General features: G+C 40.4%; 1 protein-coding gene across 2 annotated transcripts; it reads right to left on the bottom strand.

The window, feature by feature from the left end:
- Positions 1-23,617, bottom strand: LOC106093235 (cleavage and polyadenylation specificity factor subunit 6). Of its 2 annotated transcripts, XM_059364744.1 has the most exons (6): positions 23,147-23,617; positions 22,832-23,077; positions 20,119-20,592; positions 10,135-10,290; positions 9,085-9,920; positions 1-915 (listed from the first exon to the last, which is right to left on the bottom strand). In XM_059364744.1, exons 1-6 carry the CDS (start codon positions 23,201-23,203, stop codon positions 639-641), a joined length of 2,046 nt encoding a protein of 681 aa, XP_059220727.1. In that variant the 5' UTR covers positions 23,204-23,617; the 3' UTR covers positions 1-638. The 2 variants fall into 2 exon arrangements, with proteins under 2 accessions (XP_059220727.1, XP_059220730.1); XM_059364747.1 differs by lacking the exon at positions 10,135-10,290.
- Between the last annotated feature and the right edge of the window lie 319 nt (positions 23,618-23,936).

The raw sequence follows: 23,936 nt of genomic DNA on the forward strand, positions 1-23,936 counted from the left end.
TAACAATTGATTTTGAGAGATTTGACAAGTTCTTGTTATTATTTCCTTTTAATTATTTTATATGATTTTATTAATTAATAATCTGAAATATCAATTTACAAACAATTTGTGTATTTGTAATTAAAGTGTGTTTGTGTGTAATTAATTGTAACGTAAATATAAATAAGAGAGAAGTTATAAAGGGCTTTCGACCGGTTGTTGAATTCATTCAATTATCCAAATGTGGATTGTAAAAGGAGTTCATTCGTTCAGATATTGGGTACATCACCTTGCATTTGTTGTTGGCTGAACTGGGTGGCATGTTTGATATAAAAAAAAAAACAATATCATATCGAACGATAATATGGGCAAGACACTTTTCCTGCATTGACCTCCCTCTTTATTAGTGTGTACTCCGGAATTTGCAGTGACCATATTTCATGTCCTTAAAACGGTTTTATAGTAGTTTCTTAGTCTCTTGTCTGGTTTTTGTTGTTACAAACGTTTGGAAATATAGGTTTGTTTGTTTCTTTTGCTTGGTTTAGTTTAGTTCATAGGGTTTAGTATGTATGTCACGATGTATTGTAGATGATAAACCGATCAAAGATCTCTTGCTGCAAGCTAAATTATAATCTTTAATGTATATTTTATTAATATATCTAATGCCTGGAGCGATGCTCTCTATCGCGCTCACGTTCGCGATCGCGGTCACGATCACGCTCGCGATCGCGATCACGTTCCCGCTCTCTATCGCGGTCGGATGATCGATAACGTTCCTCGTAATAGCTACGTTTTGAAGGTGCTTCGGCGCCGGCATCTCCTCCAGCTGGTTCAGGAGTTTTGCGTGCTCTTGCTGATCGGCTGGAACTATCATCCCTGTAATGATCATTTGTACTGGGACGTTCGCGTTCTCGACTTCTGGAACGGTCGCGATATCTACGGAGAGAAATAGGTAAAAGAAAAAATACGTCGATTTAATTATAAACTGAGTTTGTATGGACTAACGCTTCGGCCTGTGGACGTCTTTACATCACATAGTTTGTAATTGAAAAGAGTGTGTGGAAGTCGGATTTGTACTTCGATTATAAAAATATATGAACAGACAAGACCAAGGGTTTTTTCGCACGTTCATAATAATGTGTAATGGTATGCGTGTATTTACCTACCACTAACCTATGTCTAACACTATTATTTGTCCCGGCACGGGATAACTATGAGGCTGAAACTTCGAGCTCCGATCTGTGTGTTGTTCATTGTTGTCACGAGAAGTTTAGCTGCGTGCTACCGGACGCGTCCACATACGGAGTACATGCAATTATAGCAGTGAGAGGCCGGGCGGCACCGGCTCTTGCACAAATACTAAGAGCCTATGAGCCTGCTCCCGATGCAATCGGTCTTTTGGGCCAGAACCTATAGAAGCTAGACGATTATCGCCACCTCCACATATAGACATGTGGATACAACAACAACAACAACAACAACGATTATTTGTATTCCCTGAGAAACTTAGAACATCTTTGAATCGCGCAACAATCGTGTGAACGATTAACATATGAGTGCTTTGAAAGATTTATAAAGTACTGTTCTATAAGAGTTGCACATTAGTCGCCTGGACGAGTAACAAATGAGTATCTTGGAATATTTATTAAATATTGTTCTGAAAGATTTGCGCGTTATTCGCTTGTTCATCGAAAATGAAACAACTACGAAAAACCTAAAAAAAAAATTGTCGTATTTCTCTTCATATTCCTCATACTTAGTACCAATCGTCATATAAATCAAGTAAGAATTTTGTTTGGGGTTGTGGAATTCGTTCACTCAAAATAAAACATCCAAAAACATAATTCAATACAAGTCTTAAACGCACCAGTCATAAAAATAAATACAATCTCTAAAAGTTAACTCAGGCGATTCAAAAACACAACTTCTGGACGACAATGAGTTGTGTAATAAACGTCGCGATGAGTTGCTAAAGCTTCTGCACCCACAATGGATTGTCCAATCATATTCTAGAAGAGTGTTTCAAGCCTCATACGGACGTTTATTACGCTACGAGTTGTGAGAGAATCGTTGTTGTTGTTGTAGCAGTGTGTTGTACACTGAGGCGGCAGCACTTGCCGATGAAGGATTCCATCGGGTGATCAAGGCGAAAAGTTGCTATAACTTCCGTATTGTCCAATGATATCCTGGAAGAGTGTTTCGCGACTCGTAAACTGGCGTAAAGATCTTCCGAAAGATTGTTTTTTCATCGCGGGCACGAACCCTCTTCCAAAATCATGAAAAATGTTTGTATGGTTATATGTGAAAAACAAATACGAAAAATTACGCTGTTATTACTGTTATTGTTTTAATGAGCTGTGTCTTTATCTATACATCATTAGCTAAGGTTCTGACATGCACTCAAACTCTGCAATTATGATAGGTAGAGTGCGTCCAGAGTTGTCTGAATAGGAGAAGGGGCTAGACAATAGCAATTATAAAGATTTTTTGTGTGCATATATTCATTCTTTGATTCCAATGTGGAACAAAGGACCATAACAAAGTTTATGCCCGGCTCGGGATAGTTATGAGAACCACACAGGCTGAAACTATGAGCTCCGATCAATGTGATATTCATCGTTATCACATAGATCATCATAATCGTATCCGTTGTCTTCGAGCCGATGACTGAATAGCACAACAACAGCTTCGCATGTTCTCACAGCAACCAATTGCCGTGGCTTCAATCAGCCCAGGCCATGTGATAGGACGGTTCCTGAGGCACTGGACCTATCGAAGGCATTCGATAGGTCCAGACTCAGCCAGGCCTGAGACGACGGGTCGCGAATTAGCTGTGTGGTCGCCAGTCATCTTGAAATTTAGGGATAAGAAGTGGAAACACCGTAGATTAAAACAGGGAATTCCCCAAGACGGAGTGGTTTCTTCGGAATTCCAAACCCAGACGGCTTAAAGATCGTATCAAATGCGGACGATTGTACGATCATGGCCTCATGCTCCCCCCACCCAATTTGGTGGGGGAGACTTAAGGTAGAACGTAAGGTTCAGCGCTACAAGAGAGAACCTCTAGATCAAGCGGCGTATCAGACGGAACTAGTCGACAACCGTTCTTTGCTGCCAGAAGATCCTGGGCCGATTTTTTAATTAGTTTGCCTGTAAGGGCTAGGATCATTTTTCTTATGATGTGGAATATACTTTCTGCAAAGATTTCCTCTTGGAAATACTGTTCACAGGCAGTGTTGCCACTTTTAGTAGGTTCCTACCAACATTGGTAGGTTTTTATTCTCTTGGTAGTTTGGTAGGCTGAACTCAATTTGTGGTAGGTTTTTTTAACATATAAATACCAGTTTTATTAATGAAACAATCGCCGGGGATAACTCAAAATTAATTCCATTCTTAACCCTTTTACAAAGGGTATTATCACTGTTTCAAATTTCTTGTATGAATGTTAAAGGATCTCTTCCAAATTTCGTAAATTCCGGTTAGGAAATGCCATCAATCGGACAACAGGGCTATGTGGGAGCTGCATACAAATATGGCCAGATCTGGCCCATGCTCCGATGTTGAGGGGTCCATGTAACTCACTGTAACGACGAAAAGTAAAAGCGCATTTCTGGGCTTAAACTCTTAAATCGGAAGATCGCTTTACTCAAACTCGACAAGGGTTATTCATGTAAATCGGGGCGAAAATACGACTTTATGAACTCTTGTCGGGAATTCGGTAAAAAGGGTGCTATATCAAGGTTTCAACAAACAGACGGACGGACATATCTAGATTCTCTACATAACGTTGATCTAGCATTTTGTAGCGTTGGAGTATTTTAAGTTTTGCATTAAGGTTTCAAGAATATAGGAGTGCAGGTATACAAAATATACCTCTTGAAAACCTCTGCCCTTCCGATTACTGATAACACAAAGTATGATGGAAATTTAAGTAAAGAAATTTCCAAAAAGAGTTTTGGTTCTCAGACTATTGTGTCATTTATACATGACCCTAACCGAAGACGAATGCGGCCACCGTTGCGCAGAGGTTAGCATATTTGTGAGGTATTTAGCAGAGTATATCTACGAATTGGTGTCGCTATGCGACTCGCCATTCGAACTCGGTACATCGTTGAGCTTAAACTTTAATGGGACTGCACTCTGTAATAATCGGACTGCACTCTGTAATCCATTGTATTTTAATGGAAACCGAAGAGGAAGGGTTTGCCATATGTCCGAGATATACATATATCGGATATGGTTGGACGAATTTGTGATTGCACAATTATAGTTTTCCAAAACACAAATCAGATATCCATATTTCGGCCAACTAGGGGGAACCCCCCAAACGGTCATATTGACCGATCGGTACAATATGGGATTTAAATGAAAGATACCTGAGAGTCGAGCACGAATCTCATATAGAATTCGGAGGCCAAGTATTAGGGGTCCGTGTCTCTCCCAAAGCTTTCTAGAGGTTCAATAAGTCAAATAAGGCGACTTGTGCATGAGGTATCTTTTTCTAAAAATGAACTGAATCAAGTTTTTTTTTTTTTTTTTTTTTCTAAATATGAACTGAATCAAGTCGGATGGACTTGATTCCATCGGCTAACAATTGAATATCACTATTTTATCGTCAATCCCATGGCAGCCGGTTGTACGTACCGGATTGACCCGATGGAATCTTCATCGGCAAGGGCTGCCGCCTCAGTGTACGTGTTCGTCTTTTTTCGTCATGGGAGAGGCACATCCCGGAGTGCCTTCTCCGTATGCTTTTGGTCCGTGCCGGGACTGAAAAGAACCCCGGACCCTGGTTCTGTTCCGTTTGCCAGAACCGCCTTCATCATCGGTCAGTGTCGGTGAGGTGTAACAGGTGCTTGGAGTGGGTACATTTCCGTTCTTGCTCTGGCCTAACTTCGCTACGGGAGTATAGTCATACTGGCTATGTCGCTAGGTGCTGTGCGAACATAGCCAGCAGTGGGTCACAAGCGTCGCCTTCGGCGTCCTCGTCGTCGGACTATGTGACCCCCCGACCTCTCCCGTACGGCAATTTATGCAAAGACAGCACCCTAGCCCTACTATTGCCAGGCCAGTGTCGGGAAATGTATCGTTCCTGCAGTTAAACTGCAATGGACTGCGAGGCAAGATTGATGAGATTGTGGATTTTATGAGTCGGAAGAGCATATCGGTCGCAGCGATCCAGGAGACAAAGCTGACTAACACCTGCAGCTTGCACAGTTGTCACGGCTACAATGTGCTACGTAAGGATCGCTCAAGGAATGGAGGTGGGGGATTGGCCTTCGTTATGCACCATTCCGTGCAGTATAGACCTATCTCGCCTGCGCTTGACGCTAGTGACCCATACATGGAATGTATGGGGGTAGCAGTCAAGTCTGGTACTGCCGAGATAGAGATATACAACGTGTATATACCGCCGGTTGGCAGCTGTGTCCCGATTAATGGCCAGGCCTACAGCCCCGACATAAGTGGGTTGCTATCTGGCCATAGTCGTCTGGTTCTGGGGGATTTCAATGCACATCACTCGTCATGGCATTCTCCCCTAGGCAACGACCAGCGTGGCATAGCTTTGGCAGAGCAGATAGATAGCTCCACGTTTTGCACGGTGAATGAGGATGCCCCCACTAAGATTACGAGGAGGTGCAGCAGCTCGCCAGACATCTCAATCGCATCCCCTGATCTCCTGAGTGACGTATCCTGGCAAGCCGTCATCTCTTTGGGGTCAGACCACCTCCCCATAATCCTCACCATCGACCGACCACCCGACTTCATAACCTCTGAGCGCCGAACGTTCATCAACTACAAGAAGGCCAATTGGACTGGCTTCAGAGAGTATACCAATCGCCGCCTTAATGAACTGCCACCCCCCTCTGATGTGCTTGTGGCCGAGAGGAAATTCCGAGACATCATCAACGCAGCAGCCGCTCGCTTTATACCAGCCGGTCGAATACCGCAAGTGCGACCCAATTTCCCGGCGCAAGCAGTGGTACTCGCAGACGAGCGTGATGGGATTCGTGCTATGGACCCCGCTAACCCCAGAATCAGCGAGCTGAATCTGGAAATAAACAGGGTAGTCAACGAACATAAGCGGAATTTGTGGCTGGAACACTTGGAGCAATGTAACTTAGGCACCGGTACAGGCAAATTGTGGGCCACTGTTAAGTCTCTCTCGAACCCCGGTAGACGGGACGACAGGACCTCAGTCACTTTTGGCGAGTTAACCGTGACTGATCCGAAGAGATGCGCCAGGTTGTTTAACCGTCAATTTATCGTGCATCCCGAGAGAGACAGGGCAAGGAGGAGAGCCATTCGCCGTATTCGTGGTCTCCGAGCCGATGAACAGCCATCACAATTTACCGTGGGCGAAGTTACGAATGTCATCCGTGGCGCCAAGTCTTCCAAGGCGTTGGGCCCCGACGGAATCTCTACATTGATGCTGAAGAATCTGGATTTACCTGGAGTTGAGTACCTTACCACTGTCCTTAACCTGTCATTGAACACTCTTATAGTTCCCGATGTCTGGAAAATGGGCAGAGTGATCCCGCTACTGAAGCCTGGTAAAGACCCGAGTTTGGGGGAGTCGTACAGACCGATCTCCCTTCTCTCACCAGTGGCTAAGACGCTTGAGGCATTACTCCTCCCGAGCCTCGTAGGAGAATTTCCATTCGCCGAGCATCAACACGGATTTCGGAGACTGCACAGCACAACAACAGCTTTGCATGCCATCACCACACACATTTGCCGTGGCTTCAATCAACCCAGGCCATGTGATAGGACGGTCCTCGTGGCATTGGACCTATCGAAGGCATTCGACACGGTCAACCATGCCAAATTATTTGAGGACATCGCCAACACGTCCCTCCAGCCAGGCCTTAAACGTTGGGTCGCGAATTATCTGTGTGGCCGCCAGTCATTTGTGGAATTTAGGGATAAGAAGTCAAAACACCGTAGAGTGAAACAGGGAGTTCCCCAAGGCGGGGTGATATCTCCGGCTCTGTTTAACCTCTACCTATCCTCCATCCCACCTCCTCCAGACGGCATAGAGATCGTATCATATGCGGACGACTGTACGATCTTGGCATCAGGCCCCCCACCCATTGATGACATCTGCGATAGGTTGAACGTCTACCTCAACGAGCTTGCCTCATATTTCGCTGCAAGGAATCTGAAGATATCCGCCACCAAATCTTCAGCCACACTGTTCACTACAAATACGCGTGAGGTGAATTCTGAGCTGACTGTGATGGTCGATGGAGAATTGATTCCGACCATCAAGTGTCCCAAAATACTTGGCGTCACATTTGACAGCTCCTACACTTTCTCCCCACATGCCACAGCAATCTGCAATAAAGTCAAAAGTAGAAACAAGGTCCTCAAGTCACTCGCTGGCAGCACTTGGGGTGCAGACAAAGAAACCTTGTTGACCACGTACAAAGCAATTGGCCGGTCTGTGGTAAGTTATGCAGCGCCAGTGTGGTCACGTCAGCTTTGTGACACGCAGTGGAATAATATTCAGATCTGTCAGAATGCCGCCCTCCGAACTGCGACGGGCTGCCTCCTTAGTTCTCATGTGGACCACCTCCACCAGGAGACAAAGATCCTACCAGTGCGAAGACATAACTACATGCTGTCTAAGCAATACCTTTTGGGCTCTTATCGCAGAAATCATCCAAATCATCATCTTGTGGATAGATACCCACCGCCCAGAAGCCTTAAGGTAGATCTACATGATCTAGAGCGTGAGGTCCAGCGCTACAAGAGAGAACCTCTAGATCAAGCGGCATATCACTAACTGGCTACCGGGTGAATGTAGTCCTTGGAGAACGACCGCCACCCATTGCACCCGAAGAAATCGACCTCCCCCGGCAAACCAGAGTGATTCTGGCTCAATTACGTTCCGGCAGATGCAGCCGCCTCAATTCCCACAGATCTAGGATTGATGCCGACGTGCAAGATGTATGTCCCGACTGTAACCAGGGACCGCACGATACACGTCACCTGTTTAACTGCCCGGCCAGACCCACTCGACTCAGACCCAGATCCCTGTGGACGCACCCCATCTTAGTCGCGGAGTTCCTGGGTCTTGACACTCAACAGAATCAAGCAGACGAAAGATAGTACACAATAAACTGCTACAACAACAACTATTTTATCGTGGCAAATTTCGTGAGCACAACGTGAGAAATACTCGCCTCTAGATAAAAAAGTTCGAAAACATCCAAATTGTTTGAAAAATTCTTGTACTTAAAAAGTTACTAAATCCGCCACGGGTGTACTACGGTACTCCTCGGGTGGAAAAAGTACTAAAGTGCTCCGGTGTGACCTTGGTTTCGCCAAAAATAGTTTTCCCTTTTCACATTCGCTTTACCAAATGAATACTTAGGTGACCGCCAGTTCGCACGAAATAATTTTTTCGAAGTCACAGTTCGAAGAATGTAAACATGTTTTGTCTGCAAATTCATACAATTTGCAGAAACAAAGCAAAATATAGAAAGAAGAAGAAAACCTTGGACTTGTAATTTGTTTTAAAAATTTTGACAACATTTTTGACCACAAGTGGAAAAAATTTGAGACCAATTTGTAGATGTGTTTTCAAATCTCAATTTTTTAACCCAAAAACTAATGACACAAATAAAAAAGGCAACCCAAAGTGGTTATTCAACAGTTGTTTTGTGATTTTAAGGTGTATTTTCAGTGTAAGGAGGAATTCACATTGCTTTCACCATAAAATGTTTAGTGAAATGGTTTCACAGTTTGGTGAAAACTATCATACGGGTCACCTCATTTCACATTAGCCTGCGAAACGAAACCAAGGTCATACCCGAATGGCTTTTCCATCCCTGGTATATACGCTCTTAGTGCTTCTAATTCTAACATATGGCTAATTTGACAGTCTTCTATCACTCTCTTTCATGGAAGCGTATGGCCTATGATAACTAAGTTTGCTTTAATATTAACACGCACTGCATTTTTTTCAATTTTTCAAGGAAATGTTCGAAATTCTAAAAATCACGTTTTTTTGTGTTTTTACTAACAAATTTGTCTGGGTGTATAAAATTTAATTATTCTTTTCTACAACATTGAAGAAAAAAGAAGTTCTCAACTTACCCTCCAGCATCACGATCTCGTTCCCTTTCACGATCACGTTCTCTTTCGCGTGATCTTTCACGATATCTTGATGAGGATCTCTCACGACGCGGCCGTTGACGATGTGATCTTTCACGAGATCTAGAACGCTCACGTCTGTTGTAGCTTTTTGTTTCGATGCCATGCAAAGTGTCCTGCAGGGAGCTTATTAAAATCTTGCAGCGTTCATCGTGAGCAACTTTCGATTGTTTGATCAGTGAGATTGCTGTGACTAAAGTTTCAATTGCGCTGGAATATTCACCGGCTGCGGCATCTGAAACGGCTCTGGCTATTGCTGAACTACTGACGGTGCGATTTCGGCCCATAATTTCCTCGAATTCCGCTTCGTTGAGTTGTGGCCCCATGGGTTGTGGATCGGGGAATGATTGTGGTTTAACCGGTCCTGGAGGTCCTGGCCAAGGACCTCGGGGAGCGCCCTGCTGAGCGAAATGCGGAGGTGGGCCGTGTTGAGGAGGCATATTCATACCCTGTTGGGGGCCGGGAGGTCCATGCGGAGGTCCACCAGCCATGGGTGGACCACCAGGATGTTGAGGAGGACCGCCGCCAGGCTGGTTAAAGAATGCTGGATTGACATGAGGAGCTGGACCGCCGGGACCACCATGTGGTCCGCCCGGAGGCGGACCTCCAGGACCTCCCATTTGTGGTGGACCACCTGGGGGACCTCTAGGTGGGCCCTGCATGTGCGGCGGACCTTGGGGCGGGCCACCAGGCGGACCCTGAGGAAAACCGCCATGCATTGGAGGCCTCCAATCTGGTCTTGGGCCACGCATTGGCATGCCGCCAGGAGGACCCTGAAACTGGAAATAATAATAATCACAATGAATGCATGCTTTCCCCGACATTCAGCTTCACATCTACTACATCACATCAGAAAAACCATTTTAATTTTGAAACATTTACAGTTGCTTGCTTGGTTTATCTCAATATTCTGAATGCAGCTTACACGCTAATTGCAATTTACTAACTGAACGCAACGAACATTGTGATAGTTAAAAATAAATTAATTGTTACCATTTGCGGAGGACGTTGCGGCGGTCCATTGAGTGGTCCTGGCCTTGGCCCATTGGGGCGTGGCTGTCCCGGCCATTGTGATTGCTGCTGACCAAATCGAGGTGGGCCCTGCATGTTTTGCTGCGGCACCATTGGTGGACCCTGATGCATTGGAGGCTGCATTTCGACGATGTAGATGTTACGATTTGAGTTTAAAAAATGTATAATTTTTTTTTTTTTTTTTTGTTAAATTATTATTTTTTTTTTTTTAAGTTGGTGGATGATGCAGATGATGGAACATGGAATAAGAGATAATAGAACAACAACAATGGTAACTAAATCACAAAATATATAAAATTCAATTTTTTGTTGAATTAATTTCATATGCTAAATGGGTGCTATGGAAAATAAAAGTTTACTCATTAGGTTCAACTGGCATAATAATTGTTCATTTTCTTTTTAATGTTAATTGTTTCGACTACTAATCTACTTTTACATTTTTTATTTATATGTGTTAAATGGTGTTAATATATATCTAATAAAGTTTAGTTTTTGTTTTGCTGATAAAAAATAAATAAATATATAGTGAAAATATTTAAAACAAAAATCAAAAGTAGTTCACAGTAATAGCAAAACTTGAAACAAAATAATTTTGCATTATTGATTTTATATATATAAAACAAATATATAACAACGATACTTAATTTTATTATACAATGAATATAAGGGAGCAATTTTTCAAATAATATGCAGCAAGAGGATTAACTTTTTTCTTCTTTTCTACTTTCAATTCGAAGTCGTTGATAAATATCAACGAAATAGGATTTCCAGCGAAAATTGTATGTATTCATAAAAATTGTATGTATTCATAAAAATTTTTTTTTCTCTCAGCCAACACGCAGGGGATGTCCCCTATGAATGCAGTGCATTGCATTGGCGAGAGGAAATTAGGAATTGGAGGGGGGAAAAGGATGTAGTGCTTATTGACATTTGTCTTAAATCTTTGGATGACAAAGTGGGTGGGAAAAACATTAGCCGAAATTCGATTCCACATACGACTGGTTCGGGCGAAATAAGAATTCTCTCTATAATGCATTGTGCGGTCCGCTGGCCAATCAATTACAAACGGGTATGAGTTCCTGGAATGTCTAGTATCCCTGACATACATCCTTACATCGGGAATAAGAAAGTACCGATAGAACAGTGCCAAACAACCCACATTGCGACGATAATGAAGGGAAGCAATAGAGTTGGATACCCCACAGTCCCCAATCAACGCCATCGCTCTCCACTGTACACGGTCCAGTAGCTCCAGGGATGATTTTGAAGCTCCAGCCCATACATGTGAGTTGTACTCCATTTTTGGCTTTATGCAAGTGGTGTAGATGTTAAAAAGATCAGACGGAGTGAGATAATTCTTACACTGTTTAAGGAAGCCTAAACACTTGAATACTTCTTTCGACACTTCAAATACATGTTCAGCCCAACGGACATTACTTTGTATTTTCATGCCCAGAACATCAAGAGCTTCTGATTGCTCATCATCTACAACATTGATAGACAAAAATGATCGTAATGGGTCAGCGAATCGTTTGTGTGACAACAAAATCAGCACTGAGTCTTCCGTGCATTAACATCTACTCGATTCATTCGACGCCACTCAGAAATGGCCAGCAAATCCTGGCAGAGTGCATCGTCCATAACCCGCCTCTTGTCCTCAATCTCTCGAAGACTCGGCCTATGGTCGAATGAGTACATATGACAGAGATTACTGTCATCCGCAAATGAGTAGATCGGATTCGATGTCTGACCCAACAGATCGTTGATGAAAATAAGAAAATGAGAAGGAGAAAGAACAAAGCCCTGGGGTACACCTGCGGTCAATTTATGCTCATTGGATGAGAACCCATCTATAACGACTCGAATAGTGCGATCTCTGAGAAAGCTCGAAATAAATCGAACGAAGCCATTACCCAAACCAAATGCGACAAGCTTTGATAGTAGTGCACCGTGCCAGACCCTATAAAATGCCTTGGAGATATACAGAGCCACAACCTTTCTCTCACCAAACTGGTGGATTGAGCGACTCCAACGTTCGGACAGAAGTGCCATGAGGCACTTATTTCTAGAATTTTATATAAATTTGTCAAATATTCCCACAAACATTTCATTTAGGAATGGAGGGAAAACTTCTCACACATCAATGGATGCTGTTCGATTCAAGTTTAAACTCATATGATAATGATATAATATTTGATCAAGAAAAGTTTCTCTCAAAAACCCATGTCCAAGATGAAACGTTAGTAAATGATTATGGTGTGAGAGCAAAGACAAAGGGGGACATGTTGAGGCTAATGATGAAAACGCATTTTCCACAAAATACTACAGAAGATGGCGGACTATCTGGCGTACCAGTTGGCAACTATTTTCACAGCACGCCTAGCCTAAGACTTGCATATACTCCGAAAGCCTGGCAGGAGGCAAGTATGGTATTTATGCCCAAGTCCGGGTTTTGGGCATAAATATGCGACACAAAAGGCCACCAGACCAAAAAGCCTTACGTCCCTCCTACCTCAAAACCATTGTGGATTACATGATAAAAAGTAGAACTTCTGGCGAACGGCTCAAATACAAACAGTATGGCTACGACAAGAGAAGTCGGTGGAGATTGCTCTGCACGAGGTTGTGCATAAAATAGAAGAATCCTTCGATGCCAAGACGTACACATTGGCGGTATGCTTTGACATCGAGGGGGCTTTTATCAATGTGCGCACCAAAACACTGATCCATTCCTTAGACCAGTACCAGGTGGACCGGATAAACCATATGCTAAGTAACAGATGGATAAATTGTGGGTACCATGACATACATATAATGGAGAAAGTGGCACAGAGCACGCCACAGGCGGGCATATTATAGCCACTGCTATGGATGACCACCATAAATAACCTATTAAGGATGCTGACTGAGAAGGGATTTGAACCCGTCAGGGTAAGGATCAGAATCAGCTTTGCAGAAGGGTCGAAAACGTCTTGAACGTGACATACGACCGGGCTAGACCTAGTGGTCTTAATGTTAATCCAGAGAGGGCACACATAGGACTACGTAGGACTCACTTATGTAAAATCGGTGCGGCAAGTGTTAGCATGTGTAGGGCATGCGGGGAAGATGATGAGACGTTGGAGCATTTCCTTTGTCATTACTCGGTTTTCGCGTGTAACAGATATCGGCACTTAGGTGGAGACACAATGCCAGACATGGACCAACTTAGGGGACAATTAAGGATTTTGTAGGTAACACGGAATTCCTAACTTAAAATTTTCTTTTTAGAGATTACTTTATAGTTCTAAGAGCGCACATCAAGCCGATTACTGGCTTAGGTGTATGTCCATAGTGGCATGGGGCGGGTTAATATCTGCACCCTCTTTTCAACCTAACCTAACCCAGAGAAGATTGAGATCTGCCTGTCCACGAGGAAGGCGATGGTGGGTCAATTTGAAGCAACACGTTTCCTCAATAGAACCAAGAAGCTTTTACAATCGGATATTGTCCGGCTGCAAACCATAGGGCAATCTGTTTCTATTTCAAATAGAAAAACAAAAAACCCTTTTTTAAAGTAAGGCAGAAAATGCGTTTTTTTACCTCACAAATATTGCCAGCATAAGGACCGCTACCGCTGAATTTTTTCTGATGTTCTCGCCAGGCAATATCAAGCGGGTCTAGACAACATTCATGCAGACGCGTTGAATAGCTGCCGGATGAACATGGTCCTTGGAAAACGACCGCCTCCCATTGCACCTTAAGAACTTGACCTCACCCTCCGGCAAACCAAAGTAGTTCTGTCTCAATTATGATGAGGCAGATGCAGCCGCCTCAACTCCTTCAGAGCAAGGATTGATGCCAACATGCAGGATGTGTATCTCGACTGTGATCTAGAACCATACGACACTTGTGTAACTACCCAGCCAGACACACTCGTCTCAGACCCAGATTCCTCTAGACACACCCCACCTTGGTCGCAGAGTTCCTGAATCTGGATATTCGACAGAATCAAGCAGACGAAATAAAGAACACAACACACTGCTACAACAACAACAGGTTCAGAGAACATGTTTTCTTGGCATAGGCGGAGCGATGAGGATCACGCGCTTTAGAGCACTGGAGACTATTCTAGATATCCGACCCATTGACATACAGATTAAGTGTGAGGCAGCCACTGCGGCAATGAGACTTAAAGCGATAGGAGAATAGATTTAAGATGGGAGCAGCTTATACCATTGCGGTATAATCGAGGCGACAATAGGAAACCTGGAAAGAAGAGTTATCCCAACGGATACCAGCGACAACACTTGAGGTCGAGTGCGAGCCTCTGCTGCCAGCGACACAATCTTGGATTGACGGAACACTGGTATTACCATCAGGAAGTTTATGCTACTACTACTAAATTTCCCATGAGCATTTTTTCTGATGTTCACGCCGGGATTTGAACTCAGGCGTTCGACGTCACAGGCGGACATTATAACCTCTGCGCCACGGTGGCCTCCATAATATGTTCCTGCAGGCGGAGATCCGGTCGATCACGGAATGCGTGCATACGCTTGGTTAACCCCAAGCCTTTCGGATCCGAAGCAGTCCGAGTTAAGGGCATGCGCGACTAACGCGCATGTAACACTTTGGAACGGCGAAACGATCGGCAGCAGAAGACATAAATCCTATAGGGAGATGCAGATCGTGAGAAGAAAAGGCAATTACTGGAAGGAAGTAAAAAGAGGCCAGTATAGCTTGCGATTTCATGACGGTACACACGGACTACGAGCTCACTTATGCAAAATAGACGATAGCATGTGCAGGGCATATGGGGAAGATGCTAATTGCCCGGCTTTTGCGGCTAACAGACACCAGAATTTAAGTGGGGACGCAATACCAGACTTGAACCATGTAAAACAGTTAGGGATTTTGTAAGTAGCAATTTATTCACAACTAGATTTTCTTTTCGAATTTACTTTTTAGTAATTAGAGCGCACAACAAGCCGATTACTGGCTAAGGTTGTTATTGTTGTTGTAGCAGTGCGTTGATACTGAGGCGTCAGCCCTTGCTGATGCCGAACTCCATCGGGTCAACCCGATACGTACAACGGGCTGCTATGGGATTGACTAGCTCTGTTTGTTGTTGTTGTAGCCACATTTTCATGTAGAGGTGGCGATCCTCCTGTAGATGACCAAGCTCGTTCCGGTCCAAAGAACCGATCGCCGCGGGAACAGGGTGGCCATTGGTTATTTAAAGGCGCCAATAACCCGCCTTGCCATATCGAGTATCATAGGGACTCAGTATTTGTGCAAGAGCCGAAGCCGCCCGGCCTCTCACTGAGGCTCTCCGCTCGATACCGCTGATTGTTCGCGACTGCCGTTGCAGCTACTCCGTATGGAGCATTCTACTATCCACAACCCGTTTCGCGATGTTTGGTGTTTGTCCATAGTGCCATGGGCGGATTAATATCCCCATCCTCTTTTCAATAGTGGGATGCCTCGTAGCGGGCGGCACCAGCTCTTGCTTAAATACTGAATGTGGCTATAACAACAACTTTGTCCCATACCGGGAAAATTTCTTCAAAATTTTGCCTTTGGGAAAAATTTCATAGAAATTTTGTCTTTAGGGAAAAATTCATAAAAATTTTGCCTTGGGAGAAATTTTGTCTTTGGGGACAAGTTCATGGAAATTTTGCGTTTAGGGAAAATTTCAAGAAATTTTACCTTTAGGGAAAATTTCATAGAAATTTTGCCTTTAGGGAAAATTTCATAAAAATTTTGCCTTTAGGGAAAATTTTATAGAAATTTTGCCTTTAGGGAAAATTTCATAGAAATTTTGCCTTTAGAGAAAATTTCATAGAAATTTTGCCTTTAGAGAAAATTTCATAGAAATTTTGCCTTTAGGGAAAATTTCATAGAAATTTTGCCTTTAGGGAAAATTTCATAGAAATTTTACCTTTAGGGACAATTTCATAAAAATTTTGCCTTTAGGGAAGATTTCATAGAAATTTTGCCTTTAGGGATAAGTTCATAGAAATTTTGCCTTTAGGGAAAATTTCATAGAATTTTTGCCTTTAGGGAAAATTTCATTAAAATTTTGCCTTTGCGGAAAATTTTATAGAAATTTTGCCTTTAGAGAAAATTTCATAGAAATTTAGCCTTTAGGGATAATTTCATAGAAATTTTGCCTTAAGGGATAATTTCATAGAAATTTTGCCTTTAAGGAAGATTTCATAGAAATTTTGCCTTCAGGGAAAATTTCATAGAAATTTCGCATTTAGGGATAACTTCATAAAAATTTTGGTTTTAGGGATAATTTCATAAATTTCATAGAAGTCTTGACATAATATTATAATGTCATAAATTTAGGGAAAATTTAATAGAAGTTTTGCCTTTATGGATAATTTCATAGAAATTTTGCCTTTAGGGAAGATTTCATAGAAATTTTGTCTTTAGGGAAAATTTCATAGAAATTTTGCCTTTAGGGAAAATTTCATAGAAATTTTGCCTTTAGGGAAAATTTCATAGAAATTTTGCCTTTAGGGAAAATTTCATAAAAATTTTGCCTTTAGGGAAAATTTTATAGAAATTTTGCCTTTAGAGAAAATTTCATAGAAATTTTGCCTTTAGAGAAAATTTCATAGAAATTTTGCCTTTAGGGAAAATTTCATAGAAATTTTGCCTTTAGGGAAGATTTCATAGAAATTTTGCCTTCAGGGAAAATTTCATAAAAATTTCGCATTTAGGGATAACTTCATAAAAATTTTGTTTTTAGGGATAATTTCAAAAATTTAGGGAAAATTTCATAGAAATTTCGCCTTTAGGGAAAATTTCATAGAATTTTTGTCTTTAGGGAAAATTTCATAGAAATTTTGCCTTTAGGGATAATTTCAAAAATTTAGGGAAAATTTCATAGAAATTTCGCCTTTAGGGAAAATTTCATAGAATTTTTGTCTTTAGGGAAAATTTCATAGAAATTTTGCCTTTAGGGAAAATTTCATAGAAATTTTGCCTTTAGGGAAAATTTCATAAAAATTTTGCCTTTAGGGAAAATTTAATAGAAATTTTGCCTTTAGGGAAAATTTCATAGAAATTTTGCCTTTAAAGAAAATTTCATAGAAATTTTGCCTTTAGAGAAAATTTCATAGAAATTTTGCCTTTAGGAAAAATTTCATAGAAATTTTGCCTTTAAGGAAGATTTCATAGAAATTTTGCCTTCAGGGAAAATTTCATAGAAATTTCGCATTTAGGGATAACTTCATAAAAATTTTGGTTTTAGGGATAATTTCATAAATTTCATAGAAGTCTTGACATAATATTATAATTTCATAAATTTAGGGAAAATTTAATAGAAGTTTTGCCTTTAGGGAAAATTTCATAAAAATTTTGCCTTTAGGGAAAATTTCATAGAAATGTCGCATTTAGGGAAAATTTCATAGAAATCTTGTCTTTAGGGAAAATTTCATTAAAATTTTGCCTTTAAGGAAAATTTCATAGAAATTTTGCCTTTAGGTAAAATTTCATAGAAATGTTAATGGCCTTTTACAAAAACAATTAACTCGGTTTTGTACATAATAGGAATTTTGCCTTTAGGGAAAATTTCATAAAAATTTTCCCTTTAGGGATATTTTCATTAACATTTTGCTTTTAGGGATAATTTCATAAAAATTTTGCCTTTAGGGACAATTTCATAAAAATTTTGCCTTTATGGAAAATTTCTATGAAATTTTGCCTTTAGGGAAAGTTTTATAGAAATTTTGCCTTTAGGGAAAATTTCATAGAAATTTTGCCTTTAGGTAAAATTTCATAGAAATGTTAATGGCCTTTTACAAAAACAATTAACTCGGTTTTGTACATAATAGGAATTTTGCCTTTAGGGAAAATTTCATAAAAATTTTCCCTTTAGGGATATTTTCATTAACATTTTGCTTTTAGGGATAATTTCATAAAAATTTTGCCTTTAGGGACAATTTCATAAAAATTTTGCCTTTATGGAAAATTTCTATGAAATTTTGACCTTAGGGAAAATTTCACAGAAATTTTGTCTTCCGAGTGTGTTTTATTACAAATGTTATAATATATTTATTAACCTATAATTCTTAATACACAAGAAATGTAGACCGGCCCTCTTTATGCATGTCGAATTTGAATATTCGACTTCGACTGCCGGAAATAAAAATTTAAATTTTATTGGTATTAGTTAAAAAAATCAAGCTGATTGCTTTGGAAATAGTTGTTAATGGCCTCTTACAAAAACAATTAACTCAATTTTGTACATAATACCGACGAACTATGGACTTGAAATTGCGATTTTTGAAGTCGAAGACAGAAATTTATACGTTATACCGACGAACTTGAAAATGCAACAGTCGAATGGAAAATTTTTTCTTATGTACCAACTAACTATTCCAAGTCCTACAATACCTATTCATAATATTGCCAAAGCACAAAAAAGATCTTTTTGTTTTAAATGAAATCGAACGTAGCATCATTAGTATTGAAAAAAAAAAAACAAATAAAAGTGCTAGTGAACCCCCAAAAATAAAATTTTCGATTCACTGTATAATTTTGTTTAAATTTTTATTGAGTTGTTTTCATTGTTCTCTTAACAAAAGTCAAAATCAATGTGACATTAATATTTTTGCAATTTGACTTTTCTTAAACAAAAATTGTCAACAACAATTAGCAAACAAAAAAAAAGAAGACACTTAAAGGTTGGACATAGTTTTTGTACTTTTTAGAAGGCATTTTCACAATTTTAAAATGCCATTTTTCTTCAATTGAAATCACCTCGATTTCTTTGGTTTAGTTTATAAATTATTCCTTTTTTAAAATACATACATCACTGATATTTACATATTTTTGGTGTTCTTGTCGTTTATTACTTCTAGTATATGAGTGAAGAGGTAAAAATGAAACAACATCATGCATTCTTAAATTGCTAATTTTATGAATTAAAGAAAACATTTTTGATCACATTTCAAGAGTGTGTGTGCGTGTGTGATGCCTATATCTGGGGTATCATTAATCTCAAGAACACAAACATCACAAGGACGAAAACAACAATTCAGAGAAAAAGTGTATGGGAAACGATAGATTCCATAGATAGATACAAAGCGGCTTAAAAGTAATTTTCTGGAAAGTCTTATTTAGTTTCGGTTAGTTGAGGACGAGTACATTTCCCGGTCGCAAGAAAAGTACATATGATACAAATGATTTTTATATTAACTAACGAAGAAGGAACATTTTATTCATATACATTTGCCATGTATTTATTGGGCGGGGGGAAAGAAATGTTTCTTCCCATCACAGTCTTTATACAACACATTAAGTTTTTTTGCATCATTATTATATGCTAAATTGTCTGTAACTTTAAAACAATAGCGTTTAACTTAATTTAAATAACGTGTAGGTGTGATTAGATTCATTAAATGGAGGAGATTGGTTTTTTCTGTCAAATTGAATTTGAATTTTAATTTATATTGTAATTGCTCTGAAGTACATTGTTTGTTTAGTACAAAGTTTGAGAGTAAAATTTCGTATGTTTATGAAAAAGAATGAAGAGAAACGGCAACAAAACAAAAGGGGGTGAATGTAATATGTATGAAACTTAAGGCATTCAGAACAATTGAGATAATGTTAATAAGTTATACAACACAAAAAAGACTAATAATAATATAAAAAAAAGAAAATAAAACTTATGAACATTTTTGCTGAGAAGGAAACCACAACCAGTTAAAATAATAAACATTTCTATAAAAATATTTAAAAAAATATAGGTGTAAGTGTACTGTATTTTGGGGTAAATAGGAGGTCCTATTGTGTTGTACCATTAAGAGATCGCTGGTTTTATTTGCAAAGTATGCATACATTTAAAAACTACCATTAATTATGGTTCATAGAAGAGTAAAAATATTATAACAAGAAAAAATACTCTATAGTAGATGTAACTACACTTGCTTGCTATTGACAACATACCTGCATGCGTGGAGGTCCTTGACCCACCGGCGGTCCTTGTGGCGGCATATGTTGTGGCCGAAATTGTCCAGGTGGCATGTTTGGGTTCATAGGGAGGCGTGGCTGATGGCCCGGTGGTACACCTTGCGGTCCACCTGGATGTGGTGGCATTGGTCCGCCCGGCATCATATTTGGTGGCGCCGGTCCACGTGGCGGTCCATTTTGCTGCGGTGGTGGTACAGGGCGTGTTTTTTGTAGACTCTCGAATTGATTTAAAGCTTGCTTTGTGGGATATGTAACAACTGGCGCCTGGCCATGTAACTCCTTTTTGGGCAAACGATCTAAGACCACACGTAAACTTGTCTCCGAACCCAAAGAAACTACACTAAAACCTTTCGATTGGCCATTGGCACGATTCTCGAAAAATTTCACCTCTTGAAAATCTGGAACACCGATGTCACGCATAACATTGGCAATATCTTGATCCGTTGTCCACTATATAGGGAATAGAAAAAAATATATTAACATAAGCAAACATGCATTCAAAAAAACAAACAAAAAAAAAAACAATCAAAATGATGGAATAGTATCCTGCCTTCGTTTTATCTAAAACATTTTTAAGGAAGTCCAAACGCTAATCTTTCCTTTGTTTCTCTATTTTAGATCAAACCAGCGCCTTCACTCTATTTTCTACCGTTCTTGCGTTTTTAACAATAAAATGGCACAGTGCTTACAGGAATAGCTTTTCATATCTTATGTGAGGTTGAGCTATTGTATACCAAATTGCAAATTATTGTACTAATTTTGTCCATGAACATTCCACTAAGGAACAGAAGCAAACTTCTCACATATCAACGAGTGCAGTCCGATTCAAGTTTAAGCTCAATGATAAGGGGCCTTCTATTTATAGCCGAGTCCGAACGACGTGCCACAGTGCGACACCTCTTTTGGAGAGAAGTTTTACATGGCATAGTACCTCACAAATGTTGCCCGCATTAGGAGGGGAAAACCATCCCTGAAAATTATTCCTGACGGTCTCGCCGGCTATTGTATATCAGTCAGCACAAATTAAATAGTTTCCATGCAACAATAACCTAGAATGTTACACAGGGCACGTGATGGCCATGAGCATCACCCGTGTTGGAACTCTGAGCTACGATTTGTGTGGTGTCCATCATCATCACGAGTTCATCTGAGAACTACCGGGCCACGAACGATGCTACGTATACGGAGTAGCTGCAATTGCAGTCGCGGATAATCAACGATATGCGCCAGATGAAGGAGAGGTATCGACAAAAAAAGGAGAGAGGAGAAACGTCTACCAAAGAATCAAATATGAAACTGATGGCTTTGGTGGAGGCCCTTTATACTGCAGAGACAAAGAAGTAAATCTGGTAACTGACACAGATAGCATGCTGAGAATATGCTAGTGTCGGACGATGGCGGCGAAGAGGATACTGCAGAACCAATTCCTGATATATAATGTTTACCTCCCAGTCAGAATGAGGTCCAATTAGCAGTGACACCACTGAGGAACAACACGGCAGCAGGAGCCGACGGGTTACCCGCTGAACTATTTAAGACGGGAGGCGACACGCTGATAAGGCGTATGCGTCAACTTGTCTAACTTGCATACCCGATGCTTGGAACCTCAGCATACTATGTCCCGTACACAACAAAGAAGACAATGTGGAATGTGCTAACTACAGAGGAATAAGTATACTTCCCATCGCATCACGCGTACTGTGCGAAAGATTAAAACCTAAAGTAAATGCGATAATTGCGCCTTACCAATGCGGCATTAGACCTGGTAAATCCATGCTAGACCAGATATTCACACTGCGCCAAAACCTGGAAAAGACCCGAGGAGGACAAATCAACACCTACCATCTCTTTGTTGACTACAAAGCCGCTTTCGATAACCATGTCTGAGTTTGGTATTCCTGCAATATTAATAAAACTCTGCAGGATGACACTTGCTGATACGCGATACCACGAGCTGTATGAGCTGTATGGCGACGATAGCATAGTTACTCGCATCAAAATACAACGGCTGCGTTGGCTAGGTCATGTTGTCAGAATGGATGAAGAAGCTCCAGCTAAGAAGTCTTTTGAAGGCAAACACGGTGGTACACGCAAACCGGGAAGATCAAAAGCCCGATGGAAAGATCAAGTGGTGGGAGACACCTCGAAACTTGGTGTCAGAGATTTTAGAATGAGCGCAGGAGATCGAGGCGCTTGGAACGCTATTCTACGTTCGGCTTGTGGAACAAATGTTCTGTCATAGCCAATTAAAGTAAAAGAAAGTAAGTTTATCTCTGGAAATGGTCCTATGAATTGGAAATCATGATCATGTGATTTGACGTCTCTTGACTATATTTGTGGGGTTATGTGAAGTCTTTGTTCTATGTGGACAAACCAAACACGACTGAAGCCTTATATAAAAACATAATATTTTTTTATTCGCAGAATACAGGATGAAATGTTCGAAAAGTGTCACAAAATTGGATCCTACGAATGGGCTAGATATTTGTTATTATTCAAAAGTAAATAGCAAAGGCCAATTTATTTTCCCAATAAAATTTTTTAATATATATATGATGCAAATTTGAGTGTTCTTTAGATAAAAAAAAACTACGCTTAAAAAATCACCATTTATAATTTAAAATAAAACATTGCTATCACATTCATTAATGTATTTAACCATATGTATGGCTACTCATATTAAACTTACCCATGTTAGGTTGCCCACGTAAAGCTGAAAACGGCGACCGGCCTGATTTGGAGCCAAGCTACCAGCACCTTGATGGTAGACTCCGTTTGACCCTGCATTTCCAGCACCACCTTCGGGGCCGTTGCTTCCAGCACTTGGACTTTCTCCGCCGCCAGCAGATGGCGCTATACCAGCACCACCACTTGATGTTTCAGGCGCTCCACCTATGTCATCGTATAAATCAACTCCGTCAGCTGCAAACTCATCCTAAATGCACCACGATATAATTATATTGACACTTCGCACAAATTTATTTCATTTTCGTTTCATACATACTTGATTTTGTGTATCCAAGTCTTCTGCATAAAGATCCAACACCACGCCGTCGGCCATATTTGTTTAAATTCCCTATTTTAACCAAGACTTAATAAACACCGTCCAATACACTACTGTGGCCTTTTCGATAATCTGTACTGAATTTCCCAACGATTATTTCTTATGATGAAAAAAAAAAAAATTGTCCACTTTTTTCTAGATTTTTATTACACATACACACACGCGTCCCTTCCTTAAAGCGAGCACACCGTAACCGGTGTACACCTTCTTTTTTCTCCCTTGTATTTCCTTGTGATTTTGATTAGGGGGTATTAAAATATTTACAAGTAACTATTAAACGTTCTTCACAAAGTGTATGAAATTATTTTGTCCTTTTTGGCAATAAAGTTATTTATATGAAAAAATTCTTTGGCAAAAATCTTCCATCTGCAATACGAACCAAAATGAAAGATATAGGATTTCAGAGTTGACCTAAATCTTATTGACGGCGTTAGGTCAGCATTTTCTTTGGTAATGAAGCTATTTTTGAATCAATTATTCGAACGCGTGTTACGCTTTTTTCCTCACGTCTCTTCACGTGAAGTCGGAAAAAATCAAAACAAAATCAATCAATAAACACCATTTACAGAAAAAAACGTATTTGTATAAGCAGGCCCTGTAAAGAATTTTATTTTTAAGCTGAGTATTCTGTTCAGTTTTTCGAGCGGAATGCTGTCAAACTCCATATAAAAACAAAACGAATACCAACCCTTAGGTAACAGAACCCTACCTTATATTGAATTATTTTATT

Source organism: Stomoxys calcitrans, chromosome 1, assembly GCF_963082655.1.
Source record: "Stomoxys calcitrans chromosome 1, idStoCalc2.1, whole genome shotgun sequence".
NCBI classification, from domain to species: Eukaryota; Metazoa; Arthropoda; class Insecta; order Diptera; family Muscidae; genus Stomoxys; species Stomoxys calcitrans.